The sequence below is a fragment of the Fopius arisanus genome, unplaced genomic scaffold (genome assembly GCF_000806365.1).
Source record: "Fopius arisanus strain USDA-PBARC FA_bdor unplaced genomic scaffold, ASM80636v1 scaffold00025, whole genome shotgun sequence".
Taxonomy (NCBI): Eukaryota; Metazoa; Arthropoda; class Insecta; order Hymenoptera; family Braconidae; genus Fopius; species Fopius arisanus.
In genome coordinates this window covers 304,036-331,897 of record NW_011887764.1, presented here as the reverse complement: position 1 = coordinate 331,897, position 27,862 = coordinate 304,036, and the positions used below count along the sequence as shown (strand labels likewise).

General features: G+C 39.4%; 4 protein-coding genes across 7 annotated transcripts in view; 1 reads left to right on the top strand and 3 right to left on the bottom strand.

The window, feature by feature from the left end:
* Window positions 1-24,712, top strand: part of LOC105264779 (TWiK family of potassium channels protein 9-like) — a 143,767-nt gene extending 119,055 nt beyond the window's left edge. For all 3 annotated transcript variants that reach the window (XM_011301891.1, XM_011301890.1, XM_011301892.1), the window contains 3 exons: window positions 20,358-20,563; window positions 20,967-21,255; window positions 21,548-24,712. In XM_011301891.1, the coding sequence (XP_011300193.1) occupies window positions 20,358-20,563; window positions 20,967-21,255; window positions 21,548-21,828 (776 nt within the window). In that variant the 3' untranslated portion in view covers window positions 21,829-24,712. The remainder of the gene's footprint in view (window positions 1-20,357; window positions 20,564-20,966; window positions 21,256-21,547) is intronic.
* Window positions 187-9,655, bottom strand: LOC105264777 (uncharacterized). Its single transcript, XM_011301887.1, has 2 exons — window positions 9,439-9,655; window positions 187-604 (listed from the first exon to the last, which is right to left on the bottom strand). Exons 1-2 carry the CDS (start codon window positions 9,520-9,522, stop codon window positions 224-226), a joined length of 465 nt encoding a protein of 154 aa, XP_011300189.1. The 5' UTR covers window positions 9,523-9,655; the 3' UTR covers window positions 187-223.
* Window positions 12,504-16,026, bottom strand: LOC105264778 (uncharacterized). Its single transcript, XM_011301889.1, has 2 exons — window positions 15,887-16,026; window positions 12,504-15,378 (listed from the first exon to the last, which is right to left on the bottom strand). Exons 1-2 carry the CDS (start codon window positions 15,938-15,940, stop codon window positions 12,619-12,621), a joined length of 2,814 nt encoding a protein of 937 aa, XP_011300191.1. The 5' UTR covers window positions 15,941-16,026; the 3' UTR covers window positions 12,504-12,618.
* An 831-nt stretch (window positions 24,713-25,543) lies between the features above and the next one.
* LOC105264774 (PQ-loop repeat-containing protein 1) lies at window positions 25,544-27,493 on the bottom strand. Of its 2 annotated transcripts, none has more exons than XM_011301884.1 (4): window positions 26,870-27,493; window positions 26,478-26,614; window positions 26,144-26,327; window positions 25,544-26,072 (listed from the first exon to the last, which is right to left on the bottom strand). In XM_011301884.1, the coding sequence occupies exons 1-4, from the start codon at window positions 27,055-27,057 to the stop codon at window positions 25,886-25,888; spliced, it is 696 nt and encodes a 231-aa protein (XP_011300186.1). In that variant the 5' UTR covers window positions 27,058-27,493; the 3' UTR covers window positions 25,544-25,885. The 2 variants fall into 2 exon arrangements, with proteins under 2 accessions (XP_011300186.1, XP_011300185.1); XM_011301883.1 differs by having other exon boundaries at window positions 26,144-26,360; window positions 26,870-27,489.
* Between the last annotated feature and the right edge of the window lie 369 nt (window positions 27,494-27,862).

The window sequence follows — 27,862 nt, the reverse complement described above, 5'->3', positions numbered from 1 at the left end:
GAGGCCCAAATGAAATTGCAATTCCCATCACCAAATGTTTATTAATCAAGATATTTATCCCTTCAATTCAAATTAATGAACATTCTGGGATAAGTCTAATACTTCGTTCAAATTCAAAAACGTAAAAATTCAAATGAACTGCAAAAAAATTATTCAATTTGTATGTGTTTGATTTGCATGGTCCGGTGACCTCGAATTTCATTTTTTTTTTTCAAATAGTCCTTCAATTATTCACCCGTCTCTTCAGGAACGTACCCCGTGAAATACCAAATCGAATCATCCGGTTGGCCGTGTAGCTCTCATTTTTCATGCAGAAGAGGTGCCCAGGTTTTCTCCTACCCTCGCGGTCGTGACTGCACACAGTAACGACAGGAAAAATGGTTTTTACTGAGACTCCTGGCAGTTGTCCGACCGTCCGCGGAATATCCCCAAAGGCAATTGCACGTCTCCAAGGTGTTTTTCCCCGGGACAACTGTCTCAAGAACGCCAGTGAGAATATCCAGTACGCGACATCCGAACATTTCGCCTTGAATCGTCCGAACGTCCAGACCCCCTTGAGCCCTTGATGCCAACGCCAAGGTACCTCCAGTAATCTCATGAGTATCTAGTTAGGAAAAAAAAATGAGTCTCAACAATCGTACAGCGCAAACGGAAACAACACCCGATGGAGGAAGCCCGTGGGTTCATTCGACTTCCACAGGAAAAGTTATAATTTTCAGAGACTGACCCCAATTTAATAATATTTAATATTATTAAATATATTTATAAATAAATAATAATAATATTTCCAACTGCTAAGATAATCTTTACCTGTAATTCAACATTTCCCCTTATGTTCAATAATTTATAGAACAAACACAACCGAATAAGTGGTGAATTGCTGTTATTAAAATTATGAATAAAATTATGAAATTCTGTAAATATACAACATTTTCAAACGCAAAAATTCTGGACTTGCGTTGAATAAATTCTTTATTAATCAGTAAATAATGTGATAGAATATCTATAGTAATTTACTGTAATTTTGAGTTGGTAGAGAGAAAGGCTGGAATAAAACTGAATTTATTTAATTGAAATGCGGAATTTGTTCAAGTGCAATTAACTGTTGGTGGTCTTTGCAGGATGGTAATATCCCTTTGACGAAAAGGTTTGTCAACGGTGATACAATATTCCAAGCCGATTTATCAAATTAATAATCCACAATAACTCAGACCGCAACCACTTAATTATTCACAATATCGTACAACAGGGTCCTGATGAATAATTGATATTGCTTTTGGAAATATTAAACCGGATAAACACCGAAGCTGGGTGCGGTACAAAAACATTTGGGGTGAACGACACAGTGAAGCACCATACTGCATGTTTGGAAATTTAATTTGTTCCGTGGGTGCCATGGAGAGCGCGAGGGGTTCCAATTTTGCCCGGCAATAGTGGCAAAAAGCCATCGGCTATTCTCTCCGTTAAATGTGAAAAATTGATATTGTTATTATAGAGCTTAACCCTCTGGTCTAGCGTCACGACTATCTTTTCCCTTAACGTTACCATATGGGGACGCACCCCAGAAAATCCCCGTAAAAATTAACGCCACCTGAAACATCACGGGATAAAGTAGACTTAACTGTTGGGTATCGCTTGCTATTGTACGACCAGACCTTCAGAAGCCGTACGCACATTGACTTTTAATACTCTCTAAAATTGTATCGTCCAATTACACGAAATTATTTGTGGTGATTAAAATGTGAAGCACAGCGAAAGAAAATCAGATATCGAATTGTTTTCAGAAAAAAAAAAAAAATCCTGGAAATTATCTCCATTTTTTATAATCCCATGAAATTTTTCCGTCTCATTATTGTCCAGATTTTCCGGTCATATTCGCGGATCGAGTAATTCCAGCGGAAACCTCTCGACGATTTCGCGTTGTACGATTTTTAAGCGACAATTGAAGTAGGACAAATATTCTCAACTTGCACTTTGAGAGATTTATTTCACGCAAAATTTTCGTTTGAGTGTCAGAGGGAATATAAGAGGAGAGGTGGGCTGACGGCACAGCTGGTGCGGTAATGAAGAACCAAGTGCTTTCAGCGACGGGAAATCGACGATAAACTTGGCTCTCATATAGCCCACCAGTCTACTCACACGCCCTTCTCAGTATATTTTCATCGTGAAATAGATGTGCCTTTGGGTGCAAAATGCATCTGGCGGAATCCACCATGGTTCAAGATTTTATGTTTTATAAACAGGGAGTCGAAGGGAACAGAAGATGGGGGGAGGGTTATCTATTTCTTGATATTGCCATTGAAAAATGTTTTTTATGAGCATTTATGCTCTTCGAGATTGCAAAATTTTTTAATGCCTGTCAGCGAAAAATGGGATGGGTAGCGTAAAACAGGGTTGGATGGAAAAATCGATGGAATTTGTCTCGCGGCTTGTGGGCTGTGGTTTTAAAAGATTTCTTGAGAGTGGAGTACGTTAAAATGTGGCCTGAGGGCACTCTGCATGACAGCTACGTCCACTTTTTTTTTTCTTCTTCACTGTCTTTATTATTTACCTTTTGGTTTTTTTTTTGTGTTGAGGCGAGGTGGTCGGGGCATGAGTTGTCTCCCGCAAGGGCTTGGAGATAAAGGAGACAAGGGCTGGAGCACTTTAAACGTGCGGTATGCAGCGGTTGGAGGAAGAGCGTTGGGTAATCACGAGGTTCTAGCCCTGAGGGTACAAATTCTTTTCCTCGGCCAAGCATGAAAAGGGGGATGCACCTTTACACCGGGTTATGAAAGTTACAGACTCACCGACACGTCAGGGTTCTTACCGGGCCCAGGATGATAGTTGGAGATCGCCGGCGGCGACTTTTCGCGGTGAAAAAATATTCTTTCGTCGAATGTCAACGGCTGCAACTGTTGAGTCAGCCGGGACGGTAAACATGAAATGGATTTCAGAAGATAATACTGCACACTCAGGGAGGGATGAAGAATTTGAAACAGAAAATAAAAACATTTCGAGTTCTGATAATTTGAGAATGAAAGATTGTTTACCAAACAAATTGAATTCACAAAAATCATGAGTGCACTGTTGGAAATTCTGGAAACACTTCTGTAATTTCTAGTGAACATTTTTCTCCCTGTAAATTCAACTATTTTTGTGGTACATGATTTTCTCTTTGAGTCCCGAGACACGTGAATTACCCAAACAGTCTCGTCGAAATTGTATATTATTTTGATGAGGTCGGAGGGTGAGTCAACACGTCTGGTCAACAACATTCGTCCGAGTTTTTCTTCTATTTTCCTCGTGACCCGCATAGTACCGAGGCATACGCCGGCATTCAAACCCAACCCATTTCATACCTAGGTTTATACAGTTATACGTTTGTGTTGCCGCTGAAGAGAGCCACGGGGAATACACAGGGGTTTATTGACTGTCGCAAATCGCATAGGTGAGCCTAGACTCTCGCGTTGGATTATTGAGTTGCTGGCCTGCATGGTTGCATATGTGGAAAATGTACGTGAATTGTGAATGGGGCGAGGGGGTGGTTTCAGGGAGAAGAAGAGCACCCGCATTCATCACGGTCACGTAGCAATATTCAAATAAAGCCTCATGGTTCTACGGCTCGTAGAAAAGGGCTCGTTGTGGACAGTCGGCTGTTACTGGCGGTTTAACAAATAGTCTCATAATAACTGGCTATCGGAGGTCCACTATTCGACCAGTCGAATCGGGGGATGAATTAAGATCGAGTGGCCTTTTGTCATCAAAAGATGGATTATGCATGGAACGTAGTATTTCAATAACTCAATCGCAATGCCAGGAGAATCCTGCTAAATGAGATGTCTGACCCCTCGGGATAATTAATATTGCAAACTTGAGTTGGTCGAATTAATGAGCTCGGTTCTTCCTCGTGAATTGTAAAAAGGGATCGTGGAAAGCGGACAGCGGGGAAACTGGAACGGCACATTCGCGATTGGTCGGAGGGAGATATCTTTTTATTCACCATGAGAGATCAAGCATTCAGAGAAATTTCCAGAGTGCATTTAGTTTAGTGAAATTAAAGGGACGACCACTCTGGAGTTAAATCAATTCTTTTGGATGGATAATAAGGTTATTGCAGGAATTTAGAAGTTTTTTATGGTAAACTATAAAAATCAATTTAGTTATTGTTATTGGCTGAAGCCAGTCGGCTAGACTATTTTACTAAATTTGATTGAACAACAAGGTTACTGTAAATCCAAGTATAAGTGTCGTAACAATTTCTCCAGTGGAAGGAAGTAAAGTATTTTTTATTGTATTTTTGAAGCAATTTGACCTTTTGTTACCTTAAGGGTCTCTGTGGATTTTCTCATTGGCGACAGTCGCTTCATCCACGGATTCATGATAATGCTTCATTTCTCAATAACTCTGCCAAGACATTCTTGACAGAAATGTTCTTAATTACTGTTGTTATTCAGCTCTGCTCCCCGGGATTTGAACGTAAAATTAATTAGTCCTCACCGTCTTCATCAGGCGCTCACAAATATCTACAAGTGTGCGAGTAATTAAAATAAGAAACTGCTGGCTATTAATTAATGCTGTCGTACTGGAGAGTGGGTAGAGTGGGTAGGGCCCATTTGTTACTCGCGAATTTTATGAAATGGGGTGAATTGAACGTGGGAATTTTGAATTGTTTTATTCACTCAGTTCAGGGGATTATTAAGAAGTATTTCCGGGGGTGTAATTCAGAGAAATTCATTACTACGCATTAGGGTAAGGAGTTTTTTAATTGACAGTCTCATGAAACTGTGGAGGCACTCGTTTCACCCCAGTGCTGCGTATGCAAATTTTCGGGATGTTTAATATTTTGGAATAATATTTTGTCCATTAATATTTCAATCCTGACAAAAGTATATTTAATAGAAGATCTCCCAGAGCATCAAATGGAAAAGTACTTTCTCCCCATTTCAGTACTCGAAATATAAAAAAAATGTTGGCTGACTCTTTCCATCTCCATTCCCGAAAAGTCGTCCATCGCAAACTCCAGATATTTAAAACTTTTCTCCAGAGAATGTACTCTGACGAATGCTGTGGAGCGTAAAATTTTACAGACCTATAAAATAACAGGATTTGTGAAGGTATTCCGGGCTAATGGAAAAAAATAATGAAGGACCCTTCCGCAGTGAATGAATATGTTACATTGAGCATTAGTCGTAGGGATTGAAAACGGCTGTAGTCAGGCAGTTGCAGTAGTTTCAATCCACACTGGTCGGACAGTGACCAGTAGATTTCATCCTCCGCGGTTGAGCACACCGCCAGTCATATTTTATTTGAATATAAACTTTCTCCAACTGCAACCCCTGTGAGCAATTTTTTTTTTCATCCTAATATTTTCCCCTTCCAGTGTTCTTTTTTATTCTATCATCATTTTTTTTCCCAACGAATCCCTCTATTTCCGCAGTATCCTGGAGAGAAATGGAATATGAAGCTCACCCAATGTAATTTTTGTGCAATTACTTTTTTACGGTTTGGCACGCACTCCGCATATAATCGTAGTCCGAACGTGGTACCGCGAAATATTTCCATGGGGCATTATTCCGGATTTAATGCGATTTTCACACCGCTACTCTCGCCCAACGCGTTATTCTCTATTACATTCCCCGCTTTCGTTATTTTCTCCCTCGTCACAATGTTTTTCCTCCTCTATTCCTAGTCCTTTTTATTTTTTTAAACCATTTTTTTTTCACGCGGAAATCAGTCATCCAGCCGATGCCGCGGCATTTGTATTACGCGACGAGCGTGTACCCAGTTATGCAACATCCTAGGATCGCTGAAATAATTCATCCGAGCTGTCGTGTGCAGCCTGGCAACTTGTACGCCAGATACTCATTCATACTCCCATCGTTGTTTGTTATGATGGTGTTGGTGGGGCTCTTTTGAGAATTGCCGCTATTTTTTTTAACCCATTTTTTAAACCCATTTTTTGTGTCAACTCATGCCGACAGTCCCAGAACGACGAGCCGGTAGTCTCAATCGGTTTAATCCATTCTTCTCGAGAAATCGAATGTCACCCGAATTTACAGCTTTCCCGGCAATTTTTCGAGGCAAATATCCATCGGTAATCTTACCTATTCCATACGAAAATTCGCATTCCCCATCTTATTTTCACCTATCATGGGATCAAATCGTGAAATTATTATGTGGTTTTCGCTAAAAACTCATGAACTTCAATTCAATTCGCCCTCAATTTGAAAAAAAAAATTGAAAAAAATTTTCAAGCCGATCTTTCCCCTAAATCCGACTGAACGTCACTCTAAGGAGAGTAACAGTCATATTTCGGATGAAATTTCTCGGGAAAATTTCTTCTCAAATCGCAGGATTACGAAATAGGTGTAAGGTCTAGGTATTCGACTTGGGTTTCCCGTCATCCTTGTTTAGGGTCTGTTCAGCCGTTTTTCCCCCATTTTTTGAGTGCATGATGTCCTGGTGGAAAGCCCCTCGTCCATTCAGCGACAGCTATGACAGCCGAGGACGTTATCGGTTGCTTTCAGGAGCGACTATCGCCTCACCACCTAGCCGAGAATTTCAGGGTAGATGTACGTGTGGATTACCCCACGTGTAGCAAACATACTGACACGTTCATGATAACGTACCTCAGGAAGGTGGTGAAAAAGTCGCCGTGAAAGACAGATCGATTCGTCCAGGCCTCCGACATTTTCCCCGGAATTCCGCATTGATTGTGTCAACACGTTCAATGATGTTGTCGCTGACAGTGTTATCATTGTGCTAACTCTGGGATGAGAAATGTCAAGCCGCCCAGAAGGGAAGTGCACGTGCCGTGTAACCGAGATGTTGACGTTGAAATTTGCAAAGGCATACTCTACCCGCATATCTAATTATGGAGCCTCATATCTCGCTTCATCATCGGACCTTTAACAACTGCACTACAAAAAAAAATGCAAACTCAAAATGTCAAGCTCCTATTCTAAAAATGACAGACAGGTCGCACTTTCGATATTAGTCTATCCCGCTTATTACTCATTAGAATAATAGAGGAAATGAATAATCTATGAAGTAGCTCGACGGAGGTCTTCGCTCTCAATAATGGAAAGTAGTGAATTGTTTCGAAACTCCCTGTAAAACCTTCCCAACTCCTTCTTTAACCTGACAATCCTTTCTGTCAATTATAGAAGTTTAGTAATAATTGAAGAACGAGCAAGTGGTAACTATTTCCAGGAGCAAGAAAAATGCCGAAGTACTTGGTTTCTCCGAGGGAAAAAGTACCCGTTGTTCCTCAACAGTTTTTCTTCTCCCGACTTCATCAATTACCCGAATGAGATAGTTTTTTCGTCTTTACTCGAAGTAATCACCGACACATTCATCCACAATCAAGACAAGTACGCGCCCCGCAGCGTCAATCTAAAGATAACCTTTTCTCCTTCAAATATGAGGTCATAAATTGAAATACATACATGAAAGAATCCAGCAGAAAAAGGAGAAAATTCAGTGTAAGATCCCCCAGAATTTCCTAAATGTTTTTCTTTCATCAGGCTTAGCCTAAACTCGTTGGAAAATTAATAACAATAATTTAGTAACCCTCATTACAAACCTCTGGGCAGCAAAAATAATTGACAGTAGCATTATTTACGAGTGGGATTAATGAGCGAGCATGTTTTTCAGTGATGCATAAATGCCACAGATAATGAAGGTCCAGTGGGTGTACCAAAATAATGAGGTAAATTTTATCATGGATACCTCGGTATAATTGATACCGATATTTTATACGGGTGAGCGGGTCCCTGTGTTTATGTACAGTCCGAGGGGGATATAAAATCTCGGGGATCATACCGAAAGAGAACGGTTAAGTACAGGGAGAAAACCTAGAGGAATTTTCCCCCTACCCCGGGGGGGATTTTCCTAGATTTACCGCAGGATATTATGCAGATGGTGCTTGCACTAAACGGCCACTACAATACCCTGAGCAACTACTAGCTAAACAAAAAGTTGACATGGAAATTACGAAAGGACAGACTATCGTCTAATTGGAAAGGGGGAAAAAAGTATGAGTGACATGGCGTCAACCAACGCCAAATCCCATTTCCCTGAAGAAAGTTATCCACAGGGGTATAAACCCACCACCACTCCGACATTTCAACTGACGTTAGCCTCACCGCGAACGTACATTTCATCCACAAGATGGGGTTATAACGGTAACGTGACTCGGTGAGTATCCCCTGACAAGTTACTTTAAGGTCACATGCAACAGCCAAAGTGCACATGTGCATCTCCATATACTCGTCAATATAAAATATGTCAGTTCTATCCTTTCTGCGTGAAGGGCTTCACTCCCTTTAAAATTCAACTCCAAAAAGCAACGAATCTTGTTGAGTCGGGAGACGTCGATGCTCGTACATGTTACATGAACAAATTGCTATCGGAGATGCGCGCCATGACAAAGTACTTTCTTTATTTTACTCGCGTGTCTCAAACTGAATGGGAGATGCACACGGCTATTTTTTTTTGTCACAGCGCATGGCGCCACCCTGTCACCGACCGATTGGGGATTACAGAGTCAATATTGCAGTAGCCATTTTGCATGCTTCGTAGTCGCAAAATATGCATTAACTATAATTGCTAAAAGTGTGTAAGTGCATTCGACTGCATCGTCTATCCTCGTGCCAACCGTTTCAGAAGAATCATTTATAAAAAACCAAAAAAATCGTGAAGAATTTTTTTTTTCTTTTTGGATATAGCGGATGGGATTGCGCTATGGGAGGACGAATTGTGGGTGGCAGATAACAATAACCATTTTGTGGGATACCGTATTCGTAAAATATACATGGAATAACGATACTTTGGGATTCAAGATGGGGACCTTACACTCATGATTTATGCCGTCGACTTTGGTAGTGAGAGGTAAAGCACTCACACCACCCTGGAGTGGTGTTAGCCGCGAATATGGTACCCCCTTGTACTTTAAACGGAAATACGAGGTAACGGTAGCACCATGAGGCAATGTACATGACTTCTTCGAGCTTATGATTAGTCAATTGTTGGAATCCTTTATTACATTGCATTGTAAAGCTCGACTCACCGACATGAAAAACCGCATGAAAATGGGATAACTATATATTATTTCAACTTATTGACCTGCACGATCAGAACGAGTTCAATAAAATTTACGTGAAAGCTCCACAATTCACTGGTTTCCTCATTTTAATAGCGCGTGTTCTTTCTACACAATTCCGCGACATTTGACAAAACTTATTCATGAAACATCGGAGAATCTCCATAATTCCCTTCCAAACCGTAAGGAATCCCTGAATGTCTTGGAGACAGTTGTTTTCTCAAAAACTGACATTTCCAATGAAACCGGAAATGTCTCAACTACTGTCTCCAACTCGGAGTTGCAGGTTTCAAGGATATACATTACGTCGACACATATTCCTTGACGCAGTCGTTGGAGAGCTGTATACGTACCTCATACATCAGGTGACGAAGTAACATCTCCGTGGTGTCGGCACTTCCGCACTTGCCTCCCTTGGCCCAACTGTCTTCATTCATTCTGCACCACTGTATCCGGCAAACAATTCCATCCACATGTGGAGGACATGTTTCCAGTACGTGTGTTCTTCACGACTTCCTGGGGATCAAAGTAACGAGATGAAAAAAAAACCATTAACCCCCTGAAGGATTACCCTGGCTAATCGGATCTTGAGGAGATCGGGAGATGCGTCGAGACGAAAACACAACCCCGCGACCACCGACACTGGCATCACTGTAACCAGGTGTAATATTGTTTTAATTATGCAGCCAGCATTCGAGCATGAGAGCGTTATTAATTTTAGTGCACCCCCCAGGACTTACCATTACTCGGTGAGTTTGTGAGAGCCAACAACACGCTCCAGTTACTCTGTCTCTTATATCTCTCTGCGCACCCTGTGTCTCATTCTCGCACAACTCCACATCGTTTCACCCACTCGACATCATGGACTCTACCTTCTCACGATGCACAGCCTTGGCTTTCCAGGGGTATATGCATAAAGGCATCACGCTGTTTCTGGTGCCGTATACTTGCTCATCTTCGAGATCCTACCTGAGATCCTCGAGACGGCGAATTATTCCCCAGGCTTAATTAAACTTCACCACGTAGCTTGCTGATTCCTTGATCATCGGAGAATAGTTGTCTCCACTTGTTCGTTTATTTATTCTCCATTCCAGGTTCGAATGATACTGCACTTGGATTTAAACTGTTAAAAATTTTCTGAAATTTCGGTCACAAAGTCATTTTAATTTTCAATTATGTGAGTCTGGATTCAATTTCAATAAAAGTCACTAAATTTGTGAGTTATTTGCAAAATCCCAGAAATGGGATTGCAGACTATTAATAATGTTCGATAATGATTGATGTTTCAATGAAAGCTTGAATTTTCATGCTCAGGTTTCACCGTGAAAACTGAACTTCAAATTCGATTAAATTTTCAATGGATTGAAAATTCAGGGAAATTTCAAGTGCATTGTTCCAACAGTGTAGGATATTTCAGATTGAAATTAATTCCCTGGAAATTGATGAAAACCTAATAAATTAATAGAGACGTTTAAAATTTCAATGCAATTACAGTCCTTACAAATTTAGAAATATAAATTTGAATGAAAAGTGCATTTCAATGACAAGATCTCTTGAAACATCACTGCAGCTGTCAGTGGATCAAAATATTCAGCACTTGTGCTGAAAAACTTGAACCGAAAATTTTCACCAGTACTGCATCACTCGTGAATGATCGTTTAAAAAAATTGCGATGTACAAGCCTCTTCGTACGCATCGACCTGTTTTTATTCCAAATCCGTATCGTCGTACAGTTTGAAATGACTCTGTTCGGTGCTAATCCCATGAAAAATACTTCAGTGTCTATATTGATTATGCCATCGAGGACCGGAGAATGGATAACACTAGAGCTCCGGATGGGTTGAAGGTGCGCCCGGATATAAAAATATTGTCACGAGGAAAATGAAATATGTTCAAGTCATAAATCACGTACGACTGAACATTCTCCCTGGGAGTTCCCAGCTGAAGATGAAAAGAGGCGGCAAAAACTGAAATAAACGCATAAGCAGAATTGAAGATATGCTCTTCATAAACCAAGTGCAGTGCATTATTTATTTCACCAATTATTCTCCCAGAAATAACACAAGAATCGTCTAGAATGATAAAACTTTTTTTTCCACCGCCTTCCCCTGAAATTCCACCATTCGGCTATTCCCCGCCATTTCCGCCTTTTTGCAAAACTTTCCCCTTTTAAATAAAGACTATTCCGTAATTATGGTATACCCTCGAGTGGAATAAAATTAATGGCCGAAATAGCGGAAAAATTTTAACTGCATATTACAGCGTAAAATGTAGCATATATTTTCATTTCAGCATTGTTAATTGTTAACAGCGTTCTATTGGTATAATAAAGGCATATACTCTCATCATTATCGTAAACACCTGGGTGTCGGTGTGTCTCATGCATCAAAATGAATTCGCAATACCGCATAGGTGATGCATGTGGTGCACATGAATATATAGAAAGCAAAAAAAAAAAAACCATTTGAATTGCTCGACGTATCCTATTATTTTGCGCAAGAGTAATTTTTCCTCGTTTTCCGGACAGTTTGCCCTGGACCCCCGGAAATGCAGTAGATTACGGGTAGACCTGCAGATATAAATAATCTCTCTCCGTCTTTTCCGACATTCGTGACCACTGTACAGTTGACTTATTTTGTTTTTTACCACCGTCGAAACTTCACCTCGAACTTAATCACATTATTTCTACGATATCACAATAAACTCGCAGTTTACGATTAACTGCATTGTTATTGTTCACGTCATTTCTGATTTTCTCTGGTTTATTCATGTCACTGGAGCGTTAACGCTCTTTTATCTCACTCCTCGAATCGGCAGATTGGAATAAAACGGATTAGTTGAGCGCGAGAGTTGGCAAACAGAACGGTAGAAGCAGGAACGAATGTAAATGAATTAAACCATACACGCACGTCACTCTAATCAGCAAGTTGGATAACGAGGCAAAAAAGAGAACTGTTTGAATTAAATGAACGAGCGAGTTTCAGCAGATTACCGATAAATTTCAAACCCTTCGTTGCCATTTGAGTTTAATCCAATACGTTATCGCTGGTAGCCATTGCAAGCTTGGCACCTGGCGAAACATGTCTAATGTAGTCCAATCGACGTTAAATTACAGATTTCATCATCAGCCTTTGACGTCATAGTCAGGGAGACGTAAAATTCCAATCACATTTTGAATATTCACCTAATGGGATCCCCCAGAAAAGAACGTAGACGAAACGTCACTATTTCCTCACATCGTTTCAAGTAATTTTGCATACCACCCCTTAATAGCACCTAGGGGTGCGAATGGACTTCCGGCGATTTTGTTCCTCTTGAATTATCTTCCGAGACCCCCCGTACGCCCTCGCATGAAGGCTCACGTAGGAAATCCGAGGAGAACGAATGAAACTATTACAGTCCCCAAAGTTCTCCAAAGTAACTTTAGGAAACCTTTTACAGTACCATTTATTATCCATACATATGTAAAATAGTCTAGTTTAGTAGCATAAGCTGTTATATTCCCTACACTATTTCGTAAAATCCCACGTCAATCATAGATAGTCGACTGGTTCTGCCCCAGTCCCAGTCAGCAGTATAGCCGACCTCATTAGTTCAATGTCTCTTTTCATTCCGTTGAAATCTCGCCCGACCTCCGCCTCGACTTTATCCAAAAAGCCAGTCAGAAAGTCGGATCTTGTGTTGTACAAGCTGATATTCATTAGTTTAACATGTGTCAAGGGCTGAAAGGATCCACCGTACCAGTTCCACATGTTAGCATAGGCCTCTTGAACATCGGCCGTTAATTTCTGTCTATCCAATCCGTACTGAATAATTTTGTATACATTCACTTGATCCGTTGTAATCCCTTCAAGGATTTCCCGCACCGGTTCCGCTCCCGCATCAGTGCAAAGTACCAGAGATATCTGCTCCTTAATCGCTCTTGACAGGGTTTCATTGCCTCTAACGAACAATGTTGTTAACGACTTCTCGAGGATTGCTCGGAGGAAGCGACCTCGTGTTGGGAAGCGGCCCATATCAAAGTCCTCTCCTAATTTCTGCAGAATTCCTGGTTTCTCCAAGTAACGCCAAGCTAAAGGCACATACGACATGCCTATAAGAGGGAACAACCTTATCGGAAGATCTTGGATGGGCCTCAACAGCTGCACAACTTCGTTGAACACTTGGCTGTCCTGCTGGACAGTCTCCAGGAGTAAAGTCTTTCGCAGGAGATCTTCCAGGTATTGACGGTTTGTTTTGTAGTCTTTCAAGTTGAGGGATGATTCCTTCACATTAGCTGTCAAATTCTGGATGATCCCCTTCATGAGATCACTGACACCTTCCACGAATATATCTGTGATGTTCCTCATTGGTGGCTCGTCGAGGTGAAGCTTGTCCAAAAAGGACGGCGTCAACCGTTCGATGGGTACATGAATCAATATACAATAGACCCTTATGACTTCGTAGAATACAAATGGTCTGGCTCGAACTTTCTTGATATTTAACATATTCTTCAGAACCCTAGACAGTAAATCTTTATTGGTTTCGATCGAGGTTGCCGTGGAATTCGTCATTTCATTCATAATACTATCTTCTAGCACTGCAGAACTGTTCAATACTGTGCGGTTACCGTGGGCAGGATTTTGATTTATGATGCCATCGATGATAGCTTTGATCTCATTGTTTTGAATAAAAATAGTTAATATGGTACTGATGTTCTCGAGAAGGAGGGTTATGTTAGGATTGGCCACTGATTTGTTCAGAGTTTCTAACCAAGCGGACAAGGATATCTTGGCTGGTTCTTCTGGGCAAGATGCTTTCACGCTGTGCAACTGAGTGAAGAGGGATGAGTGGAAGGAGTTGGCTATCTTGTCGAAGATCTTACTAAAACATTTGGGGCCATGGATGCATTGTCTATCAGCGTAGAATGTTGGATTCTCAGTCAGGTGTGAAGACGTTAGAAAATCACAGATACAATCTTGTGCAATGCTTCTTTTAGACCTTGTCTCATTTTGTTCATTAATGCTCATCGCTACGGAGGTTTTCTCGATTGACTCATTGAGGGCGGTTACTATTTTCGAGACTGTGCTCCATGTTTCGTTATTCATGGGCACTCGATCCTGAATTCTCCTCGTAAATGCGAAGACTAAGTCTCTCGGGGTGGGATAAAAGTACCGGACGAAACCTTTAAGCGCATAAGAGAGGCTCAAGCTGTGATCATTAATCATCTGCTTAAAAGTTTGCACCTCTGGGATCTTCGCTTCCTCCTCGAGAACGTTCAGTAAGAGAGGAATATTTAATTCAGATTTACCGAAGTAGGGATCCATGAGCCTCGAGCGATGAGATTTTGATACTTTTTGCAACTGATTGTGGAGTCTTCCTGCAATTTCCTTGACGATTGGATCAATCTGCGAACGATTGGCGATGGCTTTCATCATCATTTGAACTAATGCGTAGGGACATTTGACGTTGACAGCACCAATGAGACTCGGCGACCAATCTGGAATTTTACTGTCCCGTAAAACATCCGTCAAAAAGCGAAAGTCCTCTCTGTCCCCAGGTGACAATTGACTGAATCTCATATTGAGCATCAGCGAAGCGAGTACTGGCTGAGTCAGAATAATTTTACTCTCTTGAATCGCGGAGATGAAGTTTGTGAATTCCTTCCCCATTTCGGAGTGACTTGATTTTTCGTACGATTGTTTGGTGTCTTTCAAATTGAGGTATGGAATCATCTGAAGGCCGATATCTGCGAACACGTCGATCCCCTTATCACTCGTTTCAGCGATGATGGTCTTCAGAGCGGTTCTGTGTTTGGTGAATGTTCGGACGATTTCATCAATCGCAGATTTACAGAATGCGGGCAGCACATTCTGGAGGGTCTTGAATAGATCGATGACTTGACTGACTGGATTACCCTTGGCGATGCTCCTCAGACGTGGGAGAATATCCATCGTTCTGATGTTGTTCTTAAGGATTTCCTCGTAGACGATTTTCAGGCTTGTGTACGTGTCCTCCGGAAAGACATCATCATTAGGCTGGTGCAACAGGTATCCTAACAGCCCGAGAATATTGTCTCTGATTGTTACGGCAACCCATGAACGCATTACCATTAAATTATTCTCAGGTTTTGGGTGCTTGTGTGCAAAGTGACAGGTGGACTCGTTGATGTCTAGGGCTTGACAGCTCGATAATTCAAAGATGGGATTCACCTCGTCGGTGGATACGTGAACATATCCGCTGTGGCCGAGGTTGCTGTCCCCTTGCAGACCAAAGAAAGCCGTGCCCGTCGGCAAGACCTCATCAGACAACACCTGAAAAAATTTGTTAATAAAACGATTATGTAATTTAGAAAGAAGCGGTTTGGGAATATAGCCTGAGTGCAGGAAATCGTTACAAATATGTCGCGCATGCGCTATGTGAAGACCCCAGCTGCCAGAACTCAATCCCTTCTCGAGAAAGAGTTAGAATAATCTCCAACATTTCCCCGTAAGCATTATGGCAGCTAGATTCGCGGTGGATTGTGAAAAAGTTTGCAATTCACTTGAGGAATATCCAAGAACGATACGAACGAAATGGAGTAAAATTCCGAATAAAAGCTGTGCTAACAGAATTTAAACATTGTTAGGAATTGCGTAATAGGAAATAGTTAGCTCATTCTGTGGAATTTCGCTAACGGGTTGCAAATAACGAAGGAAACGTGAAATGAATATTCTAAACTTAATCGATAATGGGAAAAAATTCTTTCATCTGAGTCCAAAGGGAATTTATCATGAGGAGATATCATATAACAGGAGCACAAGAGAAAAATTCCTCACTTACTTTTGCCGTAAAAACTACGAACAGAATGTGAAAAGCATGCCATTGTAACTCCATATCTCCTGAAATTTGTTGCTCTCGAAACGCTTGTGTACGCACTACTGACTCTTGGTATTTCCCTCTGAAATACGAGCTATAAGTGAAACAAGAGCAATCCCTGATACTTCGTAGCGATCGTTAAAGCAGAGCCAACATTTCTTATCACGATATTTATGGGGAACTTGTAACTTGTGTACAACAAATTTCTCGTAAACGCCAATTTTACACCGTTTACGGACCAATAACAGCGATAATTTGAAATCAATATTGGAGTCGCCATTTGCTTGGTCCACGTATGCTATAAATTACGACAAATAAAAACTAATAAAACCTTATTGAATACTAGCAGAAATACTTAATATTTTATTGACAATCCTCACACAAGTTTTCATAAAAATTAATGGTCTCAAGAAATAGCTTGACACGATCTGGTGCCATTGCTTATTTTTCAACCAATCAATGGCCACACCTCGCCAATGTTTTTCGTAGCGTTTGGTCGTAAGTCCCATCGTTTCAACAGGTACCGGAGATACTCATGAATAAAGCTCCCCTTGGACTCATCATTACGAATGAGCAATATCAATATCATTTCGGATATATTTCGGACCTTAAGGAGTTGTAGACATTTCGAGAGATAAGCTCTCGTCCCCGGATTTGATGTCTTCCAGAAATACTTCGGATAGTGTTCAACCAATAATTGCTGTACCCAAGAGCTATTGGACTATTGGACCATGAAATTAAAATAATGAACAATTCGAATTGTAATTTCCATTTGTATTGGCGACAGGGCAATGCACACTCAACTCATTAAGTAAATTTATCCTAAAGAGAAAATCCCTTGCGCCCTTATGTTTCGTAAAGCTCGGGTATTGGGAGGGCTTTCATTAACCCGAGCAAATCAACAGTTCAACGACCACTCGACTCATGCATACCCTCGATTATTAAATTTCGGGGGACTCTAACGTTCTATACTCAGAGGGAGGATAATCCTCAAGTTATTTTCCGATGAGGTGTAATAAAATCTTATCAGATTTAATTTTATCCAAAGGCTGCAGCCGGCAGTGGCGCAAATGAATAGGGCTCCACTGTTTGGGTAGTACGAGGGGATCATTGTCCAACAGCTAACTTATAGTCAATATTTTGAATATGTAAAAAGAGTTGTTTACTAACTGTGAAAATACAGTCGGGAAGACAGTAAATTTAAAGAGAGAAATTGCATTCATTAGTGCTTTCATTTTTCTGAATATCATTATCCGAATATTAATTAGGGAAACGTATCGGTTTATGGCTGAATACTCGTAATAAATTTGGAATTAACTAGCTCGTAACAATTTTTCGCATTTTTCCTCGCGCATTGTATCGATTACATAGAACGATAATGTCCCGCGAAATCCACAAAATGACGTTATACCAGATTTTATTGATGTATTCGATCATATCTCGAATTTTTGATTGAGTCTCTGGCTCACCAGTAACGTCGATCACCATCTAAAGGTATGTAATAGTCCAGTGGTAACGAGATTCCTCCGACAATTCTTGAATTCGATAACATTGTCGTTATTCTCTCAATTTCCGCATTTTCGTCGGTTAATTTTGTTTCCAGTTTTGCCAGAAAATCGAATATTTGACCCTTCGGGAGTGTGTACCTGTTGCCTTGAATGGAAATCTGATTAACCTCATCATTACCAGCTTCAACGTTCTGTAGTGTCGGCCCTAATTAGTGGATTGACTACTCGAACTGCTGTCGGACGAATAACACCGACTCGAAAAAGAAAAATAAACTGGTTACCATTATATAAATTACCTCGTAATCATCGCTGCCTGATGATTCCAGATCATTCAAATTGAAGCGCAGAAGTTTCTTAAACTTCCACAAAACTACGTCACCCTCGCAAAGCTTATGAACTAAATTAACAAGGAAGGTGCAAGGATCTCTGCTCTTTGAATTGTGATCGTGAGAATTCCAATTAGGAATCCTTTAGTACTCCACTTCTTCGGTGATATACTTAACGTACCTTCGATAGAGATAGGATCTTCGTCAGGATTAGGTAAGCCCTGGAGGATGATCCCGAGCAATAATTGGGGAAGTTCTGCTCTCGGAGAGATATGTTGGAATGATTTTACGTACATTTTGCCCATTAGTTCTTCAACAACTTCTCAGCTTTCATCATGCAGCGATTTATCTTCGGAGTATTGAACGTGCGATTTTTTAAACACAGCCAGCGATTCCGGTCAAGAGATCTGTCTTCAACAGATACGAGGTGATTCAGGTCATCATCATCATCGTCTTTTGTAAAAGTCATCTGTTTCATTCGATACCGGATGATCGATGCGGTGGTGTATCAGTTCATTCAATACCCTGGCAAATTGTATCGATTTACCCTTCCCCTTCATTTTCTGTAATACCCGGAGTAAGTTGTATAGGTGCGATGGCTTTTGTCGCACGGCATTGTTAATCATCTCGAGTGACGCGTATTGATGCTTTGTTAATCGCTCACGGGGTAATTGAAGGAGATAGACCATAACGGTTATTGCATCCTCACGGAGTTTGATTACTGCCTCAAACTTTTCTAGTACATCATCCCAAGCTGCTGTAACTAGTGTGACTATTGCAGGTTTGACTGTTGTTGCTGTTGAAGTTCTGGTTGAAGGGTTGGTCAGAAACTCTAGCGTAACGTGACGCTGATGTCTGCGTTGATAACAATTGCCAAAAGACAGAATTGTTGTGATTTTTATTAAAGATGCTATCGATCTACAATTATTACTCGCTTCGTTCGTCTGTATCAGAAAAATTAGATGGGGTGTAATTTTTCAATTCTCCATTGCCAAATGCTGTAAAGAATTTTTCTTTAACGAATATTTCGAGAACAATATACGGTTATATTTAATAATTTATGTGTATTTATCACAGTATTTCCGGGTTATCAGACTCAATGAGAAACGAAAGTAGAAAGGAAATCTACTAGTCGTTTTATCCTCACCATGTAGCTATAATTCTTCTGGCAAGATAAAATAAAAAGAGCCTAGAGTACTCACGATGATTAATGTAAAACGAATTATTAGTTTTAATGAAAGAGCCTCGTTCCTACAAAAATGTAATTTTCCTAAATGCGAAAAAATAAGAGTCGAATCCCAGAGAATCAGTCATAAAGACTGTTCACTTTCTTGCCCCATTACCCTCAGCTTTCTCTGCTTCATTGTGATATTTGAGGAGAGCATGGAAAAAGCAATCATAAAAGTCCCATAAAGGAAGATTAAAGCATATCAAAACTTCTCAGCAGTTCATACCGATTCTTTATAACACGGAAAAGCGACTCGCGACTAGATTCGTTGAGTCGATAAGTGGAAAGATGAGAACCAATCCAAAGAAAGATCATCGATGATTCGTTCTTAAAAACGAGGTACAATAGGGAATGATTTTATGATTTTAATTTCATGTGTGAAGTTATCACTATTTTATTAACTCCTGGATACCCCGGGCTCTTCCCTTCAAAAAGAAATAATTTTACGTCTTTTCTCTGTTCTTTTCGGCGCATACCTACATATATATTTCTTTTAATTTAAATTTGGAAAATTATATAATATATATAAATATAATGTATTATATTAACTACGTCCATAATTAGTGCTGCAGCGCTCAAAATGTATGACAACATATATCTATGTGATTCATATATATATTATATAGAAAGACCGATGATAAAGTGATGTAATTTCTTCAGCCAATATAAAATTTGATATTCTAGTTTTTGGTCATTATTATTAGATTATTTAAAAAACAGTGAAGTGGAAGTTTTGCGCTAGAAAACAGAAATTTGTCGAGAAATTGCGGCAAATCATCGCGTTTTGCTGCTCACATATTTACACACTCGAATGATATTTTCTTTGGTAATTATTAAACTTGGTACTCACTGATTGAATTTCGATGACTATTGATGATAATGTACTGCAATTAGCCCTTTAGTCCGCAAAGAATCGATTTGAGGCGATTGGTGTTCATGAGGCGATTTGAGGCGATTGGTGTTCATGCGGCGATTTGAGGCGATTGGTGTTCATGAGTCGATTTGAGGCAATTGGTGTTCATGAGGTGATTGGCGTTGATGAGGCGATTGGTGTTCATGAGGTGATTGGTGTTCATGAGGCGATCGGTGTTCATGAGTCGATTTGAGTCGATTTGAGTCGATTTCGATGCGCTTATGCAAAAAAAATTAAATCCATCCACCACTACCGCCCATCTTAAACCCACAAATATTCAAATAAATTATTGAAAATGTTTTTTATATCAAAAGATAACATCCATATATATCCATAGTAAATAACGAATTCAATAAATTATCATGTGATCGTTGTATTAAAGTCCAATTATTAACGATTAAAATTAGTTTTCGATTATTGCATTGGGATTATTACAAGTCGATGTACCCTCTTGTTTCAGGATATGGTAGCATAGCACCTCGTTCAACCTGGGGAAAAGTAGCAACTATGGGGTATGCGACACTTGGAATACCTCTGACTCTCGTATACCTGTCGAGTGCAGGTGGACTATTATCTCGTTGTGCTCGTGGTGTATTCACACGTGCATTGTGCTGCTGTCTCTGTTCAAACTGCGGCTATTGTTGCTATGACGAAAGGCGGATGCAGGTAAAATGAACATTACCTAACAAAAAGTTTTATGATTTTACTGTGCCACACAGAGAGACATTCGTTAAAATAATTCCAGTGGTATTTATGACTAAAACGGTTGTGTCAGACGATAATATAATGATGAAAGGGTGAGGATCTGTAAGAATTCTTCATCAGAATTTCTATTCGAATGTTACATGTTTCTCGTGGAGCTGACATACTGCAATTGCGTCGCCATCTTTGAAATTCAGATGAACAATTACGGGTAGCTCGGCATCGTTCTATCCTCATGGAAAATGGCAACCCTCATAATCGTTTAAACTCCTCTCCACTCTCATGAATTCACCCGTAGTTTCGGAATTAAACTGCTAGAACTCGAATTAAACATGGAACATTTATTTGTAAAAACTGTTTTTTCTAGGAGAAAGAGAGACGAATGCGGAGGAAGAGACAGCAGGAGGAGATGAATCAACAGCAGCAGCAACAGCTTGCACTGCAGGAGCCATTTTACGTACGAGCCAATGCCTCGACGTATCCGAGTTCCGTTGAAATAAAGGCCAGCCCAAAGGACGAAGTGTCGAGTCTTGGGTCCGGAGATAGACCAAATGTTACTATTCTCGCGCCAATTAGCATTTGTCTGGGTGCTATGCTGTGTTATATAGTAGCCGGTGCTTTTACACTATACAAACTCGAGGGTTGGAACTTCATAGGTAAATTAGTACACTGAATTAATTTGCATGAGTTCCCCCGACGTAACCATCATCATTCGATAAAACTAAAAAAATAAAAAAATTATTTCGCTAATGGGGCATGAAGGATATCTGATATTTTCCACTCAATTTTCCATTCCAAGATTTTATTAGAATTTATTATGAGCGCGTACTAGAATTGTGAAGAGACTGACTAATATATATGCGTGAAGATGATGCACCGTGAGAAATATAATTTTTATTGGATTTCTCTCACCGTGTGATAAATGAAAAAATGCTGGACATGTTTCAGATGCGAGTTACTTCTGCTTCATGAGTCTGAGCACCATAGGGTTCGGTGACATGGTACCAGGCTCCTACCCCCAGAACAACTTCACAGATTCCACAAATATAACAATCTGGTTTTGCTCGTGCTACATAATGTCAGGCATGGCACTGACAGCAATGTGCTTCAACATTCTTCACGACGAAATTGTCCATCGTCTAGCTCATCAGAGTGAGAAACACGACTCAGTTAAGCCAAGTGTTAGCGTTGACGAGCTTTCAGGCGATCCGTTTGCCCTGACATCGTGACAATTTCCATCCAGTAATTTGTGCCACAGAAATGTTACGGAAGAGACACTGTGTGGTGAACCACCAGTGAGTATTTTTGCCCATGAGAATGAAATGAATATACTGAAAGATAGTTATAATCAAGTTGATGTCACGAGGGATTGTAAACCCATCATCAAGCTTGAAGATCATCTGGTCGGACCGATGTCAGCGGTTTATACACTACCTGAGGTGGATGAGGAGGCTGAAGAGAACACGGAAATGTGAATCGCTCCCAGTGGACACTGATGGGACATCGTGTGGACCCAACCAACTTGCCAGGAAAAAGTTTAAGCGCAGCGAGACTCATGTATAACGTACACGAAACTTTGCGATTGAGCCATTGGGTCCTGTATACACCCGGACGATATATCGAAAGAATCTTGCGCCCCTAGGGAGCCCCAAGTTTTCTAATATGTCGACTGAAAGCCAGCTCATGACACTTGACAGGCATACCACTGCCAAATGTTGGAAAATTAAACATCAAATCAATATTTCTACTTGCTTGTCTAGATAGGTACATTCACAATTGTTTTTGTACTTCTGTGTAACTGTCTCGTCAGAAAGTTCACGTTATTGTCTGTAATATAATGAAAACGTAAGATTTTTTCGGAAAAGGGAATGGAGTCGTTGATTTCGACTCCTTCATTTGTTGTCCTTGTCATGTTGACTGAAGATCGGAGAGAATTTATGCTCAAGAACAATAACTAAGAGTAATTTTACGACTTAAATATAGAGAGACTAAGAATGTTGCGTTTAGAAGGACTATCCGAGATGTTTTAACATTAATATTCAATTCAGAGATATGAAAGGGAATACTGAATAGACGTAGGGATGGGAGAATCCACGGTGAAGACGCTCCTCGCACATTTGTCACTGGTCGTCAGACTTTTCGGGATGAATTATTGACAACGGCGTGCAAAGGTCGCCTTAATGAGGTTTCCATTGCTATGGAACATGAATAATACATAGAGGTAGATGAATCATTCTTTCGTTTTTAACATATCATAAAATAAGTTGAGGAGGCAATCCGAGCGCTATTATCATTCCATTCTGAACAATATGATGGAGTTGCTCTCATCAATTCAAGGGCATGCTCGAACAATCATTCAGTAGGTAATTATTGTTTTGGAAATACAATCCCAAGAATGGAAAATTAATTTGTCAATCGTAACGGAGAAATCGCCGAGTCTACGGGGGCGCTGAAAATATCTAGCACGCACTTCATTAAAGTTCTATAACGATTCCCGATGAGAATTCAAGTGCCTCCCTTACCAACGATGTCGTTTTTCTTTCCACCGTCTTCTCTATCTTCATTCATTTGTTCATTCGATTTCTCTCTCTCTATTTCTCATTCTGTGAGACTCAAACCTCCATCCAAACTCTCTAGGGAAATATCATGGAATCGCGCGACTGGGACATTACCAACCACACGATACTATACCACTCATTTTATTCTAAGAGGAGGAAAAAAAATTCTATGAAAGTTAAATGCCTTGGGAGATATTTCTCTTATGCTGTGCAGCCAATCGGCATCAATTCATGTTTTAATGATGTATTTTTTAGAATTAGATTGATGATTGCCTTATCACTAAATCATTCTGGATTCTCCAATATTTTTTTCTCACATCCATGACTTTGGGATCTCCCATTTTTTAATTCAATCAAATTTAATTGAATCGGAAAAATTAAAAAAGATATTTGAAAGACTTAATTTTTAGATGAGTCATTGAAAAAATCATTCATGCTATTGACAAGGGACGATTCCAATAGATTATTCCTATGACAATTTGGAAACTTTAATTTGCAGATCCATACAACAATAAAAATTATTGGGAACCATAAAAAATCAGATCACTATAATTTTGAGTGCTCTGTGTACTGAAAATTTAATGGAGTGATGCCAGTTTTACAACGATTTTGGAAATCGATACGTCATTGACATATTATAGTAATCACTTTATATATAATAAATGATTTCCACATTAAATTATCGTTCGAAAATAATTGTGATAGCGTCAACCAGTTGACGAACTTTATTTAACTCGTTTTGATAGTTGATTATGCATCTACTCATGAAGTATCTAATTAGGGAACGCAAAGAAAAAACGATCTTCCTACAAGTCTTCTATTAGACGTTAAAAAACACACCATCCTCTTTCAATTAGCATGTTGATTATTTAATAAACGACCCGACATTGCGTGTAATCAATGATTAAGAGTATTTTTATTGCATCGTTAAGGCCACACGGAACCATTGGACATTGGCGGATCATACATATTCAATTCGCAATATAACGTCACTTCAAATCAAGGCGAATAACGATTTCACATTGAGTTTAACGGAGGTCAGTGGGAATGCTATTAAATCGAGTACTCGCGAAAGGCAGATGAAGATAAATTCCAAAACTGAAAAGATGATATTTCTCTAAGTAGTAGCATATAATTTAAATAAATGTTTTCTTGTACATAATACAGAGGCACTTTGTATACAAGTAATAAGTTTACTACTCATTTCATGTACTCAATTAATGTACATAGAATGTATAACACGTCCTGGTAGTGGTATGTAATATCGTTGATGAAAAAAAAAGTGAAGAGAAAAATTTTATGAATTATGACCACTGCATCGTCTTCGTACTAACAAGTCTCTAGGTAAAAAGTGAATATTAAAAAATAAACAATTGTGACGAGGAAAGTCTGTGGTCTCTGAAAAATCTACTGTACAATTTCTCCCCCAGAAGAAAAATGTAAATATAACTTGAGGGATTCACTAAATACGGTCACTGTAAAATATTCATCACTAAAACGCGACACTGAGTATAATCGTCTGTATAATCAATGGTCACGCAATGTATCCTATAATGCGAAATAAAAGTATTGTCAAAAAAATAAAAAAAACCTGCTGATATATTCTCCTATCGAATCCTTCTTGGATTGGCGTATAGCCAATAGATCATGGAATCAGTGACAGAATCGCAATCTGGGATTGAACGAAAGGTACATAATGCCGATACTAGAGAATACCGATGAGTAAGCGAACAGCCGAGGTAAAATGAAATCCAAATGGGAACGTAAATCGCCTCATGAGGGACTACAATAACGGAGAGTACCTCAGCTGCACTGTACATCATCAATCATGGATAAATGTACGGAGATAAATTAAAGGTACGTGAAAAGTGCAATATGAATAAATTTTTAGCAGAACTAGGGATCGATATTTTCATGTCGGTAACATGGGCGAATAACGACTCTTGATATATAAGGACTTATACATAACTTTGATGAAGTAGATAGGATTTTCATCAACGGCTGGTACATGAAACTGCTTTCATACGATCGGTTAGTGAATTCAAACATTAATTACTCCCACAAATTACCTAATTTTCTAACATAAATGATGTCAGGGAAAGGTTTATCGGTTATATTATTTGTCGAGGATATTGATAAAAATTTTCAATTAATGGTATCACTTGAGGAATTTGGATAAATTTAATGGGAGAAGCCGTGCAGGGGGGGGGGGGTGAACTTCCTTGAATTCAAAATACTGAAAATGATTTAATTGAAATCATACTAGGACTCGGCATTACCCTTGGTGGATGGTTGGTGGTTAGTCAAGGTATCAAATAAATTTGATCAACGGTTGATGTCGTTGTTTTACCGTTTTGGGATAATCATGAATAACTTGACAGCAATATTTTATATTAAAAAAATATTTTATGAATAGAATATTCACACCGTGAATATTTCTCATTACGTCACATCGTCAGCAAATATGATGACAATTTCTCACAAGGAAAGGCTCATCTAACTACTACGATATAATAAGTTATAATCAGTACATCACTGTGGTAACGTTATAGCATTTTGAAACAGAATAATTCAATATTCTTGGATATTACGTAACTATTACCATGACGAATTCACAACACACAAAAAAGGCTATAAAAATTACGTAATTTCTAGGTAGACAGGAAGATACTGTGTTACTTTGGAATATTAGCATGGCCACGAAAGTGTTAATATCCTAGATTGACTTCTAATCAGTCCGTAGATCCGGCCGGGATGCAAGATTAACTTGATATAGATAGACTTGGAGCAGAATCGCCGTATCAACTATAACCTGTAGAACTCCACAAATACTGAATTGAATGGGTGCTTCTCTTTGGACAAAATAGCAAGTCTTGAATGTATCACCAACAGTCCACATTGTCACCATAGCTATGCTACAATGGATAAAATAAGTATAAAAATTTTCACATCACATGCCCTGATCATTCACCAAACCGTACATTACCTCATTCCTTCAGTTGATTTATTATGAAGATTACGTAAAAATTGAGGTACACCCAACATTGCTTCGGTTAGTACAGCAAGCAGGCCTACACTCTCCACAAATATCGGATAATCGGCGAATAAATACATGAGAAATCCACCAGCTACTCCAAACAGGAGTATGAAATCCAAATACGACTGGAAGTCTGTCCATTTCCAAAAGTATTTAATGTCCAAATCTACATGAATTATTGTTAAATGGAGACTACAGTAAATATAAAACAAGAATTTGTTATGGATTATTGATATAAATGATACGATGATGATGTTGTTAGTCACAACATGTCTTCACTTACCTGTGAATGTCCGCTCCTTAGCTTTGATGATTTGGTTTTTATTTCGAACGGTTATGCAGAGCCTTATCATCACAAGCATTGTTATGTTCATCAGAATACTTTGTAGCAGGAGAGGCAGCTCAAAACGTTTTCCAAACCTGTTGAAAACATTAGCCAATATAAATTAACATTCATTAAATGTTGTCAATAGGACTACGGTACCAATGAAAAACAAATAGTTTAAATCGCGATATTTATTCAATTCATCAGAATTGAAATTTCCATTCATCTTCTTACTGAGAAATAGCTTCTGATGTGCGTCAGTTTCTTACGATTTTCTACGGATTTCTAAAATTTTTCAATCATGTTTGAAAATTATTGATGTCTACTTATTATTAGATTAAATTTTATACCAATAAATTATCCTCAAAGTATTAGCGATGAGCAAAGCCAGACAGACATAAAGTGAAAATCCTTCAGCATCATCTTTCCTCCTGATTTCCCTGTACTGTGGAATATATGGCACAACACCACCAAATATCATGGCCCCCGATGCAATAAATCCGAGGGCCTTACTAAGAGTAAACTCTGGCTCTGCCATTTTGTTTAATAAATTCAATAATGCCCACTTTGTCGTTCAACTGTCAGGACATAACTGACAAGGACTGAGTGACTAGGATTGTTGTCAGTTTCAGGTTAGGGTATGGCACACTGAGTTGACATTACCGTAATCAGTATGATTCCATTTATTTAACGTTGTCATACATGTTACTGATTCAATGATGACGAATGATCTCATTCGTAGATACCACAGGGACACGATAGACTAGACAAGAAAAAAATACTCTGCATTGTTTATCTACCGGCCTAACTGTCTAATCACAACGTCCATTTCCTAATTACAATAATTGAATTAGTGGAAATGCACCACATCGAAGGAACGCAGGGGACTCACTAGTCACTAATGTCGGACATTGCAAGCAATTACATGAATGACACACACATTTGGGAAGTAATGTGTATGTATTATTCATGCGTACAAATTACATTTACCAACTGAGTTAACTGCGCCAGTGAAACTGTTTAGCTGGAGCTTGCAGCATTGTCCGCACATCTCATAGTAAAAGAATCGATACCAAGGAGGATTGACTAAAGTGGAGGCTCAGTTCAGGGGTTTTGAAAGACCCCAGAGGCATTGTAGTACCTCACCCCCCGAGAGAGAGGGCGTTACATTTTTGTGATACATAATACGTGATACATTTTTGAAAATTTCGAATTTTTCCATTCCCGTGAATACCTCCACGATTTTCATGATCCCCTGGGACTTTTCCAAAAATTTCGAAATTTCACATTTCAGTGAATACCTCCGCTATTTTCATGCTCCCCTGATACTTTTTCAAAAATTT